The 20271-nt window shown below is 42.5% G+C and overlaps 1 protein-coding gene across 1 annotated transcript in view; it reads left to right on the top strand.

The window, feature by feature from the left end:
• The window catches only part of LHCGR (luteinizing hormone/choriogonadotropin receptor), a gene marked incomplete at both ends in the record, with an annotated part of 59924 nt that extends 42031 nt beyond the window's left edge, over positions 1-17893 (top strand). The window contains 4 exons of the mRNA XM_081100781.1: positions 4238-4312; positions 8429-8614; positions 11323-11403; positions 16750-17893. Of these exons, the coding sequence (XP_080956907.1) occupies positions 4238-4312; positions 8429-8614; positions 11323-11403; positions 16750-17893 (1486 nt within the window). The remainder of the gene's footprint in view (positions 1-4237; positions 4313-8428; positions 8615-11322; positions 11404-16749) is intronic.
• Positions 17894-20271: the final 2378 nt, after the last annotated feature.

The raw sequence follows: 20271 nt of genomic DNA on the forward strand, positions 1-20271 counted from the left end.
TGTGGGAATTGTTAAAACACAGATTCCTGAGCCTGATTCCCAGAGACTTTAATTCAGTGGTTCTAGGATAATAGAGACTAAGAATTTGCAATTTTAACAAGCTCTCAGGAGATGCTGATGCTGCCAGTCTGAAGTCGAGGAGCATAAGTCTACATAATATATTTACTTTAATTATATATATTAACCAAAGACCCTCTTATGTAGATACCATGCTACATAACTTGATGGCTAAGAGAACAGACCTAAGCGTCACTGACTGGACTCTATATCCGATCCCACTATTTATCAGCTACCTTGGAGAAATTACTCAACCTATTTAAGACACAGTGTTCTCATCCATAAAATAGAGCCACTAATAGCTTGTTTTGAGGATACCCACCCCTGAAAATGAAAAGGTCTATTTTGTACCCTCAGTACTTAAAACAGTGCCTAGCACAGAGTAGGTGCTCAATTATTATTTATTACATCACATAATTATCAATGAGTAAATGATAATTAAATAAGATTAAATTTTTATGCACATACTAAGTGCTCAAGAAACAGTAGCTTTTTAAAAGTTGTCCTTCCTATCATGGAGTAAATTTCCCATCATTTTCTTCTTGACTTGAATTTAATGAAGGGTCCACTCCAGCCAATTGAATCTCTTTCTGCCAAATTTAAATCAGAGGCCTATACTCTCTTGGCACAGTGCTCTCAGATGCCTCATTCCATTATCCACTCAACAAGTGTGTGCCAAGCATCAGCTGTGTTGAAGGGAACATGCTATATTTTCAGAGGAAATGAGCATGAATAAACCTGGTGTTTGCCTTGACAGAGCCTACAGCCTAGGAAGAGGCATCTCCAAATGGTATGCAAACTGTACGCTAAGTCGTAACTGAAACAGAAGACAGGGAGAAGGAAACCAGAGAAAGCCTCACGAGAGAGGCAGACTTTGAGCTGGGCCCGAGAGAGGCAAAGACAGAAGGAAAATGCATTCCAGGCCGAGGATAACAAAAAGAATGGCCCAGGAGAGGAAGCAAGAGATGTTTTCATAGACCAGCAAATACAGTGGGGCCTTGACTTACGAGTTTAATTCGTTCGGAGACCGAGCTTGTTAAGGAGTTCGTTAAGGAGCTCGTTAACTAAAATTACTCTGTCAAGTCAACGCAAAAAAATCGGCCAAAAGACAGCTGGTATCTCAAAAAACTCATTAGTTGGGACACTTGTAAGTCAAGGCCCCACTGTAGTAGCTTTTAGAAAGTTCTAGTTATGGGTGGACACAGCAGGAAGTGCCTTAGATGCCAGAGTAAAGAATTTGGACTCCGTTCAGTAGGAAATGAAAACCTAGAGCGTCATCTGTTAGCAGGGAGGACAGAGGGTTGGAAAGGGTAGCTCAGAGCTAGACACACAGACATCAGGGTTATCTGAAGAGAGGGGGCAGCTAAAGTCCTTTGTGGCTGAGGTCACCTGCACAAGGGGGAAAATAAGAGGACTGAATATAAAACCGGGGGAAAAAGACATGAGGAAGAGAAGCCAAAGCCAAAGCAACCAGGTGGAAGGAAACCAGTGGAGTAGACCTTGGGAGGTCAGGGAAAACAGGACTTCAGGAAGGAGGGCCTTGGTCACCAGTCTCGCTGCTTCAGAGATGCCAGAATGCGCGTGAACTTCGAATAATACAACTACTCAAGGTTCTGAATCCCCCATACCTCATCGTTGGAAGAAAGAGGAAAGCAAGAACAGAAATCAATATCATTCATTTATTCGTTCAAAAAGCATTTATTAAGCATCACCAATATATTAGGCACTTTGTTAAGTGCTGGGTCGCATGGTAGAGTAGAAACACTCCCTGTCCTCCTGAAATTTCTGTTCTAGCATAAGGCACAGACAAAAAGGGGGTAAGTTAATTTCTTGCAGGTAGTGATTTGTATTATGAAGAAAATAACCTATTGCTGAGATCTGCGAGAGTACAGAGGGGCGACTGACTTTAGGCTAGGTGATAGCCTCACTGAGAATATGATATTTAGGCTGAGCCTAAAAGATGGCAAGGAGTCCACCATGGCAATAGCAAGGGAAGTGTGTTACAGAAAGAAGCAGCATATGCAAAGGTCCTGAGTTGAGAAAGAAACGGAATTTCTAAGCTCCAGGAATTTCGAGGAGGCTGGTGGGATTGGAGGGTCATCTGCAAGGGGAAGACTGGTGTGGAATAAACCTGGAGATAAAGTAGGAGCGAATCATGCAGAACTGAGGGGCTATGGAGAGAAGTCTGAATTCTCTTCTAAGAATAAGAAGACCCATTGAAAGATTTAAGCACAGAAGGAGGAGGAGTTTTCAAAACTGTTAAGGAAAAGTTTCAAACTCTACATTCAGCCCAGGGTCTGACACCTTCCCCATTAATAGGCCTGTCCAAAGGTGTTCAGAATGACACCAAAGCTCTGTCAAGTTCTCAAGCACTCTACTTACTCAGGCAGGACAGGGTGGAGAGGGGCAGTATTGGAAGGTTGTCCTCAGATACCTCCAAGGGTCCAAGAGTCAGGCCACATCATTCCCACAGCACCATGTTAGGAAAGTTTTGGGTTGAGTTGGGGGTTCCCCACTCTGCTTCAAAAGGCCATGCTGCCTATGTTTCTCACAATGGGAGGACCAGGTTACCTGGGAGAGTTCCCAAAAGTGCCCTCCAGAAAAAAGGGGTCGAAGAATTTGATTTACCTTTGACCAAGTTACACAATGCAGTTATCAGTACACAGAAAGATCTGAATTTTAATGAAACATGCAAGATGGTGTCATGAAATTTGAAAAAATTAATTGGACCTGGCTGACATGAGGATTATTTGCTCATAGAGCTCAGTTTCAACAATTTGTGACCAGAACTGAGCATAATTAAAACAAACCAAATCAGGAGGAACAACCATGGAGGCTCAGGAAGGAAAGTGTCTTTTGATTTAGATTTTAAACAGCAACTGACGCTGACAACCTCATCTTTTGAAAGTGGAAATATACCCAGGGAAGGGGGTGATGTGGGACTGACAGGTGCTTTCTGATGAAAGGGCTGAGGGATTCCAAGGATAATGCTTAGTAGAAGCACGTGGAAAACAGCTACCCAGGAAGGAAGATGCAGGGGCTCTTGCATGGAGACATGCGCAGACGCTGGAGAAGATGGAACACTATGAGATGTGCCAGGTAATTACCTAGCCATCCTGCAGGGGAGAGGCTGGTGTTGGTGCATCTGTTCTGCCATGTAACACTGTAACACGATGCAGAAGAATCCTGTTCCCATGCTCGAAATCACACCAACAGTGGACGTCTACTGTGCCACTGCCCAGGGATTCCAGAATACTCTTTGAGTCCCCCCCCCCCCTTCTCTTATAGGAAGAAAGTGCTGAAAAGAAGGCTGGCAAGACTGAGCCCAGGGACTCCTCTCACAGCTCCTTTGACCACCCAGAGAAGGGCCTGTGCTTGGAGCCCAGCCTCAGGGCCCAGACAGGAGGCTACTCTGCAGGGGCAGCCTGGAGTATCTCTGAGAGTTCGTGCTGAGCTGCTTTGAGTTAAAGGGAACAGAAGCCCTCAGGTAGCCTCTGCCTTAGCAGCTCTGGGCTTCTGCCACAGGCAAAAGCAGTGGCCCTGAATCTTTTGTTCCCATAACATACACACCTGGTTATGATCACATACACAGCACACACCAGCAGGGCTCCCTGGTAATGCGACAATTTTCTCCACAGCCTGTACTTCCATCCTTTCTCACCCCTTTACAAATACATACTTAAAAAAAAAAAAGTACAATTAACATGATAAAAGGGGTGACATTGAATGACCCCTACTTTTTCTTTTTAAGGAAAGTATTTGCAAACCTCAGTATATCACTAGTAACTTCTGAGACCTCCAAGGTCAGGACAACTGAGAGCCTTGATCCAGGGCAGGCTGCACTTCACCCTCCAGCCCTGAACACTGGAGCAGCACCCTCCTCCTCCCAGCTGTGACAGTAATCGCCATAACCCCAGGGCAGAAGGGGCGAGAGCTCTTTAAGTTGCAGGACAAAAGGTTCCAGCCAGTAGGGGAAATCACAAAGGAAAGGTGGGGCCAAATACACAATTTCACAATTTTGCCAAGACTAGCATGTCTTCCTCCCACTTTACCTACAGTGCCCCATGTACCCTTCAGCCCTGAGCACCATGCACAGGCTAGCCCAAGCATGAGTGTACACAGCTGTGACAGGTTACACAGGAGGTGCAGACTCCACTAAGGACACTGTCCTTCCCCACAGGGAGCTGAAGGGAAACGCACACCTGAAGAAGATGCACCACGGAGCCTTCCAGGGGGCCACAGGGCCCAACATCTTGTGAGTACAGTGGTGCTGCCTCCCCACCCACCCAGTGCACCCCAACAGGCCTGCTTAGGGTGTCTAGCCACGTTATCCCCAACCTGGTTTGTGGGGCATCAGCCTCTACATGTGAAAGGGCTGCTGTAACAAAGCACCACCAATTGCATGGCTTAAACATTGGAAATGTATTGTCTCCCAGCTCTGAAGGCCGGAAGTCTGAAATCAAGGGGACAGCAGGGCTGGTTCCTTCTGAGGGCAGCAGGGAGAGACTGTTCCAGGCCTCTCTTCTCACTGCTAGTACTTCCTTCTGTCGTGGCAGTGTAATTCCAATCTCTACATGACACTCTGTGCATGCCTGTCTGGCTCCCGTGCTCCCTCTTTTTATAAGGTTACCAGTCATACTAGATTAGGGCCCATCCTAATGAGCTCACTTAACTTGCTTACCTCTATAAAGACCCTATTTCCAAATAAGGTCACATTCTGAGGTACTGAGGGTCACAACTTCAATGTATGAAGCTGGGAGAACATAATTCAACTCATAACACTAAATATGGAGGCCTCCCCGTGAGCCGCCAAAGGGTGGCTCCCTACCTGGCATCCACTCCTGGCCATCTTGGGCTAGAGGTCTGACTCGCCCTGACACCTGCTGGACAAGGCTGATGTTCTGTGTGTCAGGCTCTCTGAGGGTGCAGGGGGCGGAGCCAAGTTCCCTTAGTTACAGGGGTTTAGTGTGAGGACACGTGGGAAAATTAAGAGGAACAGGAAATGGGATCAGCTATCTCCTGACAAAGCCTTGGGAAGCCGGAAACATCCTACAGCAAACAACCTCTGCTGCAGTCAGGTTTCAGGGAGAAATGCACCAGGTCCAGACGCTGCAGCTCTAATGCAGGGTGTCTCATCACCCCTTGTGCCAGTCCATTACTTGCTAGTCTAGTACACTGTTATCATGCATCCAACAAGCATGGGCTGACACGTCCTGTCTGCCAGGCACCATGCTGGAGAGGCTGATGAGCAAACCAGCTCTGCTCCTTGCCCTTAAAGGGACTGCAGACACATAGGGCAAATAGAAACTAACAAGCAAAGCAACAAACAAGAGAAAATGGGAAAAGCTCTAGAAAGACAGTGAGCAGAAGCATGGGGGAACACAGACAGGATCAAATAAGTAAAGAAAAGATGTTGTGTGCAAGATGGTATTGGTTGTGGAGAAGATACAGTTGGGGGTGAAAGGTTGGGAAGGGGAGTTGCCATTTTAAAGAGGATGGTCAGGAAAGAATATCCTAAAATGTTGTCATTTAAGCAAATACCTGAAAGAAGTAAGAGAGCAAGTTATGTGGATTTCAGCAGGAAGAGCATTCCAGGCAGAAGGAACAGCAAAAGCAAAGGCCCTGAGGCAGGAACCTGCCTTGTGTATTTGAAGAGGAGAAAGAAGGCTGGTGTGGTAGAGTGAGCAAAGAGGACAGTCCTTAAACCTAAGGACAGACAAGTGGCAGGGAGCCACGTCACGGAGGGCCTTGTGACCATTAGAAGGATTTGCCTGTTCTCTGTGTGAGATGAAGAGGCTCTCGGGTTTTAAGCAGGGGAAGAAATGAACTTACCCAATTAATCTTTTTATCCTAGCTCCTGCCAGTATCAATTCATGATTTTGTCTACTTTCTATCTCCCACCATTATAAACTCCAAACTTCTTAGCTCTGCCACTAACTTCTAACCATCTGCTCCCTAACTCTCCTATTCACTATCAATTCTTGCCTCTGTCTACTTCCTACCCCTACCACTATCAACCCCCGCCTGTACTAGTGCCTACCCCTCACACCATCTACTCCTGACTTCATCTACTTCCCAGCTTCTACCACCATCCATTCTGATTCTCTTTTCTTCCTCACTTCTGCCCCTGTCAATCCTCTCTCTACTCTCCACTCGGTCTCACGCTTACTTATGACTTATGCTTCCTTATGGTTCCCACTACCTCATGGCTCCTGCCTACTTCCTTCTCTGCTATCTCTCAGCTTCTGCCATCCTATCCTAGGGGGTCCCCTTCAATATACTTTACATTTAACATATACCAGACTCAGACTCTGACAGGTTGGTTGATGGCTCCCCAATCTAGCACATCCTGCGAGCAGAGCTCTTACAGCAGGTTGGCTGCCAACCTGGCCACTGAACAGCTGAAGGGAATTGCCTCTGGGTTAGGCACAGGGCACCCTGCATGACAGTGTTTGCTTGAAGAGCTGCTTGGTCGGCCTACTTTGAAAGGACTGTGAGCACTGCAGGCACCTGGTCTTCTTCAGAACAGTGGGACCAGACACATCTCTTACTTCCCAAGCAGCTATTATCATTTCGCCTGTGGATTTAAGTGGTGTCTATATGAATTCCTTCCACCCATGCCCCCAAAATATTTTCCCTACAATTCTGTCACTGAGACTGAAAATCTATTATCAGAGATACACTCCTTTGTAATGAGTCCTTGTCACTTCTAGAATTCCAAGTTAAAATATATTCCCCCCAACACACACCACCACCACCACCACCACCACCACAACCAGGCCTGCAGAGTCGTGTGCTCAATCCCTGAAACATCTGAGATAATCACTCTATAAAGCAGAATGAGAACACTGGTACCTAAACTGATAAGGACACAAAAGCAGGAAAAGTCTGCAGTACCTGGGGCAGATCTCCTGCCTTTATTGTTCCACCAAGGCCAACACTAAACATCATTCCCTGTTGTCAAGTTCATCTGTTTATCCATCACCTATTGATCCCCTCCCATGTATTGGGGAAGTTTGCTGGGTGGGTTGGGGGTGGGGGGCGGGTGGTGCTGTGCTGCTGGAAGAGTTTCATGGGGCATCAGCAGCAACCTCTTAGAAGATGGGCAGCGTTTTTATTTTTTTTTTAATTTTTTTTTCCTTTTATTTTTATTATTATTTTTTTTATTGCTTAAAGTATTACAAAGGGTATTACATATGTGTCCATTTTATCCCCCCGCCCTAGACAGTCCCCTAGCCTCCCCTATCCCCCAATGTCTTATGGCCACTGGTTATGCTTATATGCATGCATACAAGTCCTTTAGTTGATCTCTTACCCCCCTACCTCCTGCCCCCCAACCCTCCCCGGCCTTCCTGCTGCAGTTTGACAATCTGTTTGAGGCAGCTCTGCCTCTGTATCTATTATTGTTCAAAAGTTTATAATGGTCTCTATTATCCATGAATGAGTGAGATCATGTGGTATGTTTCCTTCATTGACTGGCTTATTTCACTTAGCATAATGCTCTCCAGTTCCATCCATGACGTTGCAAATGGTAAGAGTTCCTTCCTTTTTAGAGCAGCATAGTATTCCATCGTGTACATGTACCACAGTTTTCTAATCCATTCATCTACTGATGGACACTTAGGCTGTTTCCAGATCTTAGCTATGGTGAATTGTGATGGGCAGCGTTTTTTAATTTCCACTCACTGCTCTTCCTCCTCACATTTAACTTGTTCAGAGGTTTCTTGGACATTGCCTCGTCTAGAAAAACTGAGGAGTTCAGAACCTTGTTTACAAAGCCTGAGCTCTCTGCACAGCTCTGCCCACATGGCCAGTTCGCTTGCTTTGGACTGATGAAGCCAGGTTGCCTTTAGAGGATGTGCATTCTGCTTCCCAGGTAGATGATGGCTCGCGCCACACAGCAGCTATGAATAGCGTAGCCAGCCTGTGCTCCATGAAAACGTACCCTGCAGGGCCTGATCAATCAGAGACCAAGGCATCTGAAGCCCTGACTGTTTCCCCTGGGGTAGAGCACAAAAGCTGATGTCACCGCGTGTGCCTGCTGTCTCATAAAGCAGGTAGTTGTTTCACTTTTGCTAAGTGGAGAGAGGTAGAGGGGGGGAGAGACGGAGAAATGCTAATGAATGCATGACAGGTACAAGGAGTTATACTCAACCTTGACAAGAATAATGGGGTGCATAAGAAAAAAACACAGCATAGCTTTTTTGAATTTAGATCTTAATGAGAGTAACTGAAATGGAAAATTAGGGGAAGGCAAGACAGAGAAAACATTCCTCATAATCTAGAATGATGCTATTGTTCAGAGGAAGTTTCAATGAATCAAATGTATAATATAAATAAATAAAAAGCCTTTCTCCCTTTTATTGTTCAGGGATATTTCTTCCACCCAACTACAGGCCCTGCCTAGCTATGGGCTGGAGTCCATTCAGATGCTAATTGCCACCTCATCCTATTCTCTAAAAAAATTGCCATCAAGAGAAAAATTTACCAATCTCCTGGATGCTGTATTGACTTACCCCAGCCACTGCTGTGCTTTTAGAAACTTGCCAACAAAAGAGTAAGTAAAAAACAATAAGTAAAGCCTGCCAAGCTGTGGCAGCAGCTAAAACATCAAAACGCAACTGGTGGAGGGCTCCCTGCCCTTGCACTCCCTGCCTTCTAGGCCATTTTCAGATAGACAAGAAGAAAATGAACCATCCTGCTTCCTCCTGAAAACCAATTCCAAAGAGTCACTTCACCCTGCAGCTAGAGACTTCTGAACCCTATTCTGAGTTAATTGAATTATAGCCTTAAATTATTAGGCTATCATAGCAGCTGCAAAATGGATACATTACCGGCATTTCAAAGATCAATTAGCTCTAATCCTTATCAGAGCCAAAAATTCCTTAAGAGGTGGGGAAGTAGCCTCAAGAGGATAAATTTTACCTAATGTCTTAATCTTTAATAAAAGATAGACAAAATCCCTACAGAAGGTTTTTAAGTTATTTCTCTCACAGCAGCAGACCATCTTGTTCCGAACAGAATCCTAGCTCCCTAAGGACCAGCTTATGGAACAAAAAGGCACAAACTCCTGGCTGGTTTGTGTCCAGTGAGGGACATCTTACTACTGCAGCTGACTCAATTCGATGCAGAATGGAATGACAGGGTGTGCAGAATTTCATTCTTTCCTTAAAGCAGTTTTCCAGACCTTTTTTTTTTTTTTTTTTTTACTGAGATGCATAGTAAATACCTTTTTTTTACATTTTTACATTGTAACCCAGTGCACATCACATATGTAACTGAAGTAAAGCAAAGCAATACTTAACTTTTCACATGTGACACGCTCTGATGTTTTCTTGCCTATTTTTTTAGTCTGCTTTGTTCCCTGGTTGGTTGTGTGTTTGAGAGGGCTCTGGGTGCACAAAGAAAAGAAGGGCTCATGCCAGGCTTCCTGAGGAAGTGACTTCTGCTGAGCCTTGAAAAACAGGTAGGAGTTGGCTAGACAGGTGTGGGGGAAAGCATGCCACAAAGACAAAACAGTTCCTGTGAAGGCACAAAGGCAAAAGACAGTGGGATGAAAATCATTCAGAAAAACTGGGACAGGAAGACTTCTGGGTACACAGAGGAAGGTGAGTGAGGAGATGAGGGAGAGGTGGGCCATGACAGGCTCCGAGTGCCAGGCCAAGTTGTTTAGAGGATGGGGAACCACTGAAAATTTAAAGCAACATTACCCAGACTTCCTTTTATCAAATATCACTCTGGCAGGAGGAGGGAGGATGAGTTGGAAGTGAGCAAAACTGGTGAGAGACCAACTAGGAGACAGTCAGACAGTGGCTTATGATACAGCTGACTCTGAACACCACTTTTGTGGCAGAGAGGTCACAACCTTCCTGAAACTACTGGCATGCACGAACTTTAGTTCAGGGTTGTTGTTGTTTTATTCCAGTAGACTTCTGGGTATAAAAAGGGGGAGTGGATTATGCAATTGTGGACCAGTATCAAAGTACAAGGGGAATGTAGTCACACAGGGGTTGTCTTGAGTGGGATTAACTGACTCCTTCCGTGTCCCTAAGCTAGTGGATGCTAGTGAGGATGCAGAGCCTGAAGCTGGGCCAGTGGATGTTTGTGCAATCTCTGAGTCACCCTTTGCCCTGCAGCTGCTAAGTCTGGATAATGCTCACAGCTGCCTGGGCAAAGGGCCCCAAAAACTTCCTTGGTATCTATGATTAAAATTTCAAAAAAGATAGACAAACCCCACTGCTATTATCTGAAGGACAAGAACAACCACATTTCATGTTAACGTAAGACTGGTACACACAGAACCCCTTAGTGTCAGATTAGAGCTAGCACACCACGCGTGCGCGCGCACACACACACACACACACACACACACACACACGATTTTATTTAAATTTCAGGATGTATAATCCTCACCCTGAATAACAAGCTGATTATTTAAAATGAGTCCAGTGGGTCAAATAGTTCAGATATACTCTCCATTTTCCTGCTTGTATACAGTCATTCCTAAAAGAAACTAACTCTTTTGTTAATATTGGGAAGGATAGTGTATAGAAATGCCTAGTTCAGATTGGCTCATATCTCCTTCCTCCTTAAGGAAGATTGAGGTTCTCACAGCCTATTGTCCTTTCTTCTATTTCTTCCTCAACTTTTCCTTTGTTCCTCCCTTTGGTTTCATTTCAAGAATATAAGCATATATGCCTTCTTTAATTCTTTGCCTCCACTCTCTCCCCCTTCTATTGGCTAAACTGCTAAGAGGGAAAAATGAAAGAAAAAGAAGCACCCACATATACTCCTGGGGGAGCAGAAAATTCACATAATGTCAGGTCCAGTATCTCCAAATCCTTATAAATGAGATTCCCAGTTACAGTTCAAAGCCATGAACTCTGAAGGGTTATTTGTTCATTGAGGCCAATGCAGTGAGGAGGGTGGCAAGAAGCAAACCTTAATATACCATAAAGGCAGCTTTTAATGAGCATTGAAAAAACTGTAATTCAGTCTGACAAATTTTTAAGTTTTTTCCTCTCTAGAGCCCACACAAAACACTTAGCATTCAAGCATTTTATCAAAGCTGGAGGCACTCTAATGACAATTCAGAAGCCTCTGCTCTCTCCCCAGGAAGCGTTTCAGCTAGGACAATAGTGCAGAACATGAAGCTGGTATAATCGGCAAGGAATTTAGATGAACAAAGCATAAATAGACATGATCAGATTTAGTTTGAAGACCAAAAGCTCAACTGGTATTTTTTTTCCACCTCTTCTCTTTCAGGCAGAATTTTTCATTTTCCATTTTTGAAAACTTTTCTAAACAATGTGAAAGCACAGCAAGGAAACCAAATAATGAAACCCTGTAAGTATTGCATGCAAAGAAACTCAGGAAGCCCTATCTCATTCTGCATGTCCCTTATTAGTATTATCAGTGTAACAATTTTCTTTCAATAAAAGTCCTGGTTAGGGGGATGTTTGCAAAGCATTTAAAAATACCTTTAAAATGAGAACTTTTCTTTGCAAGTGGCATCCAGTTGATCAGATAGCTCATTCAATTGGTTTAAAAAAAAAAAAAAAAAACCTCTATAAATAAGTACCTACTTGTTCATTCTACAATTATATTAAATTCTCAAAAATCCAAATTTTATTTGCAAGTATTTTAATGTCATTAAGGGCTTGTTTAAGTAAAAATTTAGTTCACTAGGAATTTTCACTAGTCATATGGTCAGTATCCCAGCAAGATCAACCAATGGCAGATACAGCTTCTAGAAGTAGCCACTTCCTTCCAAGACACCTAGGCCACCTTGACCACTCCACTCTGGAGCTCAGTATTACTCAGCCTCAATGCTACCACTAGCATATACTGGATGGGAGCTAAGTTACCATTCTACTTGCCGGGGTCCAACCACAGCAGGTCCAGGGGTTCCCAAAGGCGTAGACGGAGTCGGCGAAGAAGGAATGACACGGAGTCGGCGAAGAAGGAAGGACACGGAGACAGTGTTCAGTTGATCAGCAGCCTAGCCAGGATCTCCAGCCAGGATCTCCAGCCAAGTTCTGGTCTGGATCTCCAGAGAGGTTCTGCCTAGGATCTCCAGTCAGGTTCTGTGTCCATGTTCTCTTGCTAGGTTCTCCAGCCAGGTTCTGTAGCCATGTTCCCTCGCTAGGTTCTCCAGCCAGGTTCTGTCCAGGTTCTCCAGCCAGGTTCAGTCACCAGGTTCTAGTCAGATTCTCTTGCCAATTTCTGTAGTCAGGTTCAGTCCAGGATCTTTTGCCATGTTCTCTCGCTAGGTTCTGTCTCTAGGTTCTGAGGCCAGTTTCTGTCCAGGATCTTTTGCCATGTTCTCTCCAGCGAAGTTCTTCTGTCTCTAGAGAACGTTCTGTGTAGGTTCTGTGCCAATTTCTGTCTCTCTCTCTGTTTCTTGCTGTCTTGTTACATCTGTATTTATACCAGTTGATTCAATCCTATCAATCTCTATTACAAAGGTTAGGGCGTTTCTTATCTCCATTCCAGGGAGTAAAGATTATGTAGCTTAAGCATGATTGTAGTTAAAGTGATTAATTACCCTCCTGGCACTTAGTTGAGGGGTTTTATTCCCTCCCTACCTTCAGGGGAAAATCCCTACCTGGGGAAACAACCTTTCTCAGAGAGGAGACCTTGGCTAAAACACACAGTGCCAAGAAGGTGAGCAAACATATCAAGAACAGTATGCCATATATGCCAGGTCCCTTGAAACAGCAAGGATGGACCGGCTCCCGGCATCTACTGACTGATTTTTTTTTACATTTTCCTGGCTGCCTTGGCATTTCACATACCTCCAAATGTAAAAAAAAAAACATGCCTCAGAAGATAACCCCAGTGTCCCCAGGCCACATCTACTTCGATTTAGAAGTTTGATCATTCCCCCATGTGTTCTTCAGGCTACAAAACCAGATGCCCTTCTAGGATATCATGCCAATCTCCTGTCCCTCTTCTACATCTTTTTCCCCTTTTCTTTTCCACTATCAATCTACAAGTTATGGGCAGCAGGGTAGTATGATGGAAGGACCCCGGGCCTCGTAGTTCCTCAGAGTTGGATGGGAATCCTTGGCAGTAATGTTCCTGTAATGCTGGGTATTCCTGGACAAGGCTTTCTTCATCTGTAAGGGACAGCAGAAACACCGTGTGGCTTTCAGAACTGAGTTGAAGAATGTGACAGCATCAAGGGTACATTATAAATATTATACTCTGGATCCTTTTCTTGTTCTTTTAATTAGGTCTGTCACCATCTGGCCTCCGGTGTTTCTTTTTCTCACTCTTCCCACTCTTCCCTCTTGATAGCCTCCCTTTCGGTCACCTTCCACATTATTCTTTTGCGATTGTATGGCTTTTTTCTCATCAACAGGAAACCACTTCTGGGTTCAGCCAATGGTAGCACCAAGGGATGGTTTGGGGGAGGGGAAACTGTAGGTCATTCTCAATAATCCTCATTGGCCCCCACCACAAGCCTTCCCCTAATGAGCATACAATCTCGTTTGCTAACACTGCTTGAAAACAAGTCCCCTAATCTCCAGCATCCTCAAATCTACCTGAAATTAGTCATTTTTTAAAAAATGTGCTTCCTGCAAAAACATTTTTATGATAAATCCCCGTTCTCCCTTTCCCACCAGATTGCTGCTATTCCTAAGACCCTGGAGTTAGAAATTGTAGAGCCAGCCACTAAGCCTTACCTGCTCTCCCCAAGATATAATGGTGTGCTTATTGTTATGGCTGGCCCACTGTTCTACAACTCCCATCTCCTCTCCTTTCTTCCTTCATTGTGGCTGGAGCAGTGGTGCTACTGCTCCTCCTTCCTCTGACTCAATATCGCTAAGCCTATATGAGTCCATTCATATCCCCTCCATACGCTTCAGTACTTAACACAGCTCCCTGCTGGGTTTTGTCAATAAGCACAATGCTGCCCTCAGAGCCATCCCAGGACACAAATGTAAGTAGCCGCAGAGGGGTATTTGGTCTGAAGATAAATCACCAAGGAGAATATTGCTAGACATATAGTCAGTAGTGCAAAAAAAAAGAGATTGGGCGAAGGACCAGGGGAGTAAGAAAGGGAATGTGCCTGACCTCTTACTGATATTAAATGTATTCAGAATTTTTAGAAGTTTTCTAGAAGCCAAACAGTTTTGCTAAGGGGAAAGGGATAAGGGAAATTAAGGCAGCAATCATTTGAAAGTTTACACTTGGTTTAATACAGACTTTTATTTTGTAGGAATCATCCAGGGAACTTGTTTAAAATGCAGATTCCTGGGCTCTGTCCCTAGAAAGTTTGATTCTGGATTTGAAGTAAAGCCAGGAATCTGTATTTCACAAACACCCTGGTGATTCTGATGGAAGTGGTCCAAGGACAACACTTTTGAAAAAGGCTGATTGGGAGCTGGTGAAGTAGAGGAAAGGCCCCTGAACTATGGGTATACAGACCTCGTGTTGCCACAGGTGCCTAGTGCCGGGGATCTTAGGCAAGCCACTAACCTGCTTTAATCTTGGTTTCCTTAACATAAAATGAGGGGGTCAATGAGATGGTCTTAAGGATCTTTTTAATGCTAAGAAATAACCTATTTCTTTAACCATGCTTTATAACCACCCTCTTTAGAGATTAAAAAGATAGGTAATTATATTGATGTGCATGAATTGAGGACTTACATTTAATAATGAAACATATGCGTTTCCTTTGCAGTCTTCTGTGCATAGCAGCAGAGCTTCTCCAGTTACAAATTGTTATCTATGAATTCTAGCACCCTTTTAAAGTTCCGGGTCATAGATTTATTTTTTTAAAAAACTTGTGTTCTTTTATTTAAGTAATTACGTTGCTCAAATATATCACTCCATCCACTCACTGAATTAGGTACACACTTCCTTATATGGAACATGAGAAGCTACATTTTGAAAGTAGAGAAAAATGCTTGTTTAATGTGTGAGGAACCCTCAAGTGAAATACATAATTGTAATGGCCCTGACAGAAAAAAAAATTATGACTAATTCTCCAGCTCTCAAGATTATAGTAGCAGACTGTGAGCAAAGAGAAAATTTGTTGAGCCTACATGCATCATACTGTACACAGTGATTGTCCCTTCCTCTCAGAGCGAGGATCACTCTGGTTTATTCATTGCACACACATTTACTGAATGGATACTCAGAGCCAAAATTGTGTGAGGCAATGAGATTTCAGAAATAAATAAAACCTAGTCCCCTGCCATCAAGCAGCTAATAAACTATTAAACGCATCATTACATAAAGGCAATGTGGTTTGATAATTACAATAGTATCTAAGTGCAGCCACAGGGGAGAGAAGGGGGAATAAACTCCTTGGAGGTGTGGAATCAAGACAGATAATCACAGAGCTTAACTTTAAGGATGAGGAGGAATTCACCAGGGAAATGAGAGGCAAGGGAAGAAGAAGAAACAGCACATGTGTACAAAGACAGAGAATGAAACAGTAGCACTTATTCTGAAAGCCACTAGTCACTTCATGGACCAAAAGGATGACTGCACAGGGGATTTGTGAGTTAATCATAAGAATCTCTAATATTCACTGAACACTTAATATGTGTCAGGATTTATTCTAGACATTGCACATGTGTCAGTGCACTTAATCCTTAGTATGACCCTACCAAGGAAGGTATGATTATTGCCCCTATTGGCAAATGAAGAATTTGAGGCACAGAGGTATTAAGTAACTCTCCTGGTTTTCCAGGTAGTCTTGCTTCAGAGCTCATGTTGTGAATGGTGCGGCACTACTGCTTCCTGGAGAAGGAATTGGAGGAGGGGGCAGATCCAGGAGGGACCTGGAGGTCATCACGAGGAGTCTGGATTTTATCCTATAGCCAGTGAGAGCCTAGGGAATGTTTGAAATGACAGATTTGTGCATAAGAAAGGCCACCCCAGGAGGAATGTCAGATGGACTGAGTGACAGCTAAAATTGGAGGAAGGATCCCAGGAAGAAAACAAATTGCCCCTTAAAGATGAAAACCTCAACTCAAACAATAGCAATGGGGTGAGGAGGGAGTGGCAGAGGTGGGACTGTTTCTTCCTTAGGGAAAGAGTCCCTCTTCAAGCCACTCTCTGAATTGAATACATATTCTCTATTTTCACAATTTCTTCCTATTGTCCATGACTGTATTCTTCCTCTGCTTCTAGGGTCCTACTGATCCATCTTTGGTTTCTATTTCTCTCTGGGCTATTTAGTTAGCAGGGACTGAGGTGCAAGCAAGTCCACCACTAGCTGACTACGTCAACAATGTGAGCCTTCCAATTCCATTTGTGTTCTACCACAAACAGCTTCAGAGCAGTTTGGGTGACAACTATGGGATAAATAGCTACAAAAAATGCCAAGAGAGAATTCCTTTTGATTTAGCAAGCATATATTGTGTCTCTAAATTTGTTTTCCAAAGAAAATTGTCCTCTGTAAACAGCTTCATTAAATCTTTGCATCAATGTGTAAAATCTATATATAAATAGATATAGAGTCTAAATGGTTTTTTATTTCCTTCTTAAGGAATGCCTACATCAATTCAGAGTTCTCAGATAATTTAATAAATGTAAGACTGAGACTGTTGTGGCGTTGTTTCCTTTTATTTCTTAGGCTTTAAAAAACAGTAAGAATTATTGTTGAATTTTTTTTTAATAATCATAGAAAATCCCTTAAGTTTACATTGAGCCTAAATATTCTTCTTACAGTTATTCTGCCATCTTTGCTGAGAGTGAACTGAGTGGCTGGGATTATGACTATGGTTTCTGCTCACCCAAGACAGTCCGATGTGCTCCTGAACCAGATGCTTTTAACCCCTGTGAAGATATTATGGGCTATGACTTCCTTAGGGTCCTGATTTGGCTGATTAATATCCTAGCCATCCTGGGAAACATGACTGTCCTCTTTGTTCTCCTAACCAGTCGTCATAAACTGACAGTACCCCGTTTTCTCATGTGCAATCTCTCCTTTGCAGACTTTTGCATGGGGCTCTATCTGCTGCTCATTGCTTCAGTTGATTCCCAAACCAAGGGCCAGTATTATAACTATGCCATAGACTGGCAGACAGGAAGTGGCTGTGGAGCTGCTGGCTTTTTCACTGTATTTGCAAGTGAACTTTCTGTCTACACCCTCACAGTCATCACACTAGAAAGATGGCACACCATCACCCATGCTGTTCAGCTGGACCAAAGGCTACGATTAAGACACGCCATTCCGATTATGCTTGGAGGATGGTTCTTTTCTACTCTAATTGCCATGTTGCCCCTTGTGGGTGTCAGCAATTACATGAAGGTCAGCATTTGCCTCCCTATGGATGTGGAATCCACTCTCTCACAAGTATACATATTAACAATTTTGATGCTCAATGTGGTGGCCTTCATCATCATTTGTGCTTGCTACATTAAAATTTATTTTATGGTTCAAAATCCAGAGCTGATGGCTACCAACAAAGATACAAAGACTGCTAAGAAAATGGCAGTTCTCATCTTCACGGACTTCACCTGCATGGCACCTATCTCTTTTTTTGCCATCTCCGCTGCTTTCAAAATGCCCCTTATCACAGTAACCAACTCTAAAGTTTTACTGGTTCTTTTTTATCCAGTCAATTCTTGTGCCAATCCATTTCTGTACGCGATTTTCACAAAGGCATTCCGAAGGGATTTCTTTCTGTTGCTGAGCAAATTTGGCTGCTGTAAACATCGGGCTGAACTTTATAGAAGGGAGGATTTTTCAGCTTATACCTCCAACTGCAAAAATGGCTTCACTGGATCAAATAAGCCCATCCAGTCTACACTGAAGCTGACCACACTGCACTGTCGATATACAATTGACGAGACTTGTAAAGAGTATTAACTGTTCATCAGTAACCACATTTTTGAACTATACTTAAATATGTAGAAATTATCTATACCAGTAATTTTAACAAAGAGTTGGTTTTAGGAGGTTATTTATTCTTAGGCACATTAGGCAAAGAAAGACCTATACCTAGCTCAATGTATGGTCCATGACCATCACCAGTCTAAACACTATTTGTCTGTTATGTAACATTCTATGATATAGAATACAGAAGTTGCGAGTGTTTAGAAACTTTTACAGCAATTTTGACAGAGTAATTTTATGTCTGTTGAATCTACTATTCAAAAAATTAGGTGGCATTTTACATCTTTGATTTTTTTTCTTATTTCATCTTTGTAGTAATTTTTACTGCATTTTACAAAAATATTAGTCCATAACAGATTAGAAATTTAAAATAATTTGTCCTTTTTCTTCAGATAGTTTGAGAAACACACTCTAGAGATGAACTGTCCAATCTGACAGCTACTGGCCACATGTAGCTAAATTTAAATTTAATCAAATCAAACTAAAAATGCAGTTCCTCAGTTGCACTAGCCACATTTCAAATGCTCAGTAGCCACATGTGCCTACTGGTTACCATATTAGACAACACAGACGCAGAGCACTTCCATCATCATAGAACGTTCTATTGGATAGTGCTGTTTTTTTTTTGTTTGTTTGTTTTGTTTTAAATATATTTTATTGATTTTTTACAGAGAGGAAGGGAGAGAGATAGAGAGTTAGAAACATCGATGGGAGAGAAACATCGATCAGCCGCCTCCTGCACATCTCCCACTGGGGATGTGCCCGCAACCCAGGTACATGCCCTTGACCGGAATCGAACCTGGGACCTTTCAGTCCGCAGGCCGACGCTCTATCCACTGAGCCAAACCGGTTTCGGCAGATAGTGCTGTTTTAGAGACTTTTATTCATCCCCTATTATGTTCTATTGTCTAAAATTTAATGTAAGGTAAGCATTTAAAGGCACTTTTCAGGCTACTTTCTTGGTTTAGTGTTTATTCTCTAAAGACTAATGAAACATTAAATAACAGAATGTAAACTCCTTATGGGTAAGAGTTTTCCTGTCTCAATGTTGTTTTCCTGTCTCTTATTTCAAGATCTTGGCAATGGAATGCAATCAGTGTGCTGAATTACACTGAAGTTACAAAATCTATAAGGATTTTTCTCTCAAGAGCCCCATCTTTTTATTTAAATAAAAGAAAATACTTAAATATTTAAAAATATTTACCTTTATGCCCTGGACAGTGTGGCTCAATTGGTTGGAGTGTCATCCTGTGCACTGAAAGGTTGTGGGGTTGATTCTCTATTCAGCACATACCTGGGTTGAGGGTCTGAACCCTGGTCAGGACACATGTGGAAGGCAACCAATCAATGTTCTTTCTGCATTGCTATTTCCCACCCTTCTCTCTCACTCTCCCCTTCCTCTTTCTCTAAAAATCAATAGGCATATCCTTGGGTGAGGATTAAAAATAAAATAAAAATGAAAAATATATAACTTTATCCTTTTTATCTTTTGAAGGATGGTATAGAAATATATATCCAATAGTTACTAGGAAATATTTTAATTCATCAGAATTTATTCTTATAGGACAATAAAATTATTCTATACTGCTGGGTATTATTATCTTTACAAGTACTGTATATCTTATTTCACTTGTTATAGATTTCTTTTATTTCTTTGATACACTCATTTCTATTATGTATTTGTTTCTCCTACTATATGTACCCTAGACCAGTGATGGCAAACCTATGACACGTGTGTTAGAGGTGACAAGCGAACTCATTTTTCTGATTGATTTGTCTTTGTTAAATGGCATTTAAATATATAAAACAAATATCAAAAATATACAACTTCGTTTTACTATGGTTGCAAACATCAAAAAATTTCTATATGTGACACGGCACCAGAGTTAAGTTAGGGTTTTTCAAAATGCTGACACGCAGAGCTCAAAAGGTTCGCCATCACTGCCCTAGACCTTACACATGGTAGGTGGTTAATATTTTTAGGTGATTCACTTTTATAACAGAAATATGAAACAATCATAAGGAAAGCTTTTCCCTTATAAGATGGTCTCATAGAAAGTGCGTGCATTCTTAAGCTGTATAATCTCTCATGCATAAATCATAACAACATCAAATGCTCAAGAAATTCATATTTATAGCTTGTATTTTTTTCCACAATGTTTGACACTATCATAAATAAGTCCCAAAATGACTAAAAAGGGTTCATCAACCTGGAATAACTCAACTTACAAAATATTTTCAAAAGGTATTTTGTCCTACAGTCATAATATTTGGTTTCAGTTTCCTCAAAAATGAATTAAGTCCATGCATAAATTAAGAATCTTTATGTCACAAAGATTTATATAAATATG

Source organism: Myotis nattereri (assembly GCF_964212035.1).
Source record: "Myotis nattereri genome assembly, chromosome: 10".
NCBI lineage: Eukaryota > Metazoa > Chordata > Mammalia > Chiroptera > Vespertilionidae > Myotis > Myotis nattereri.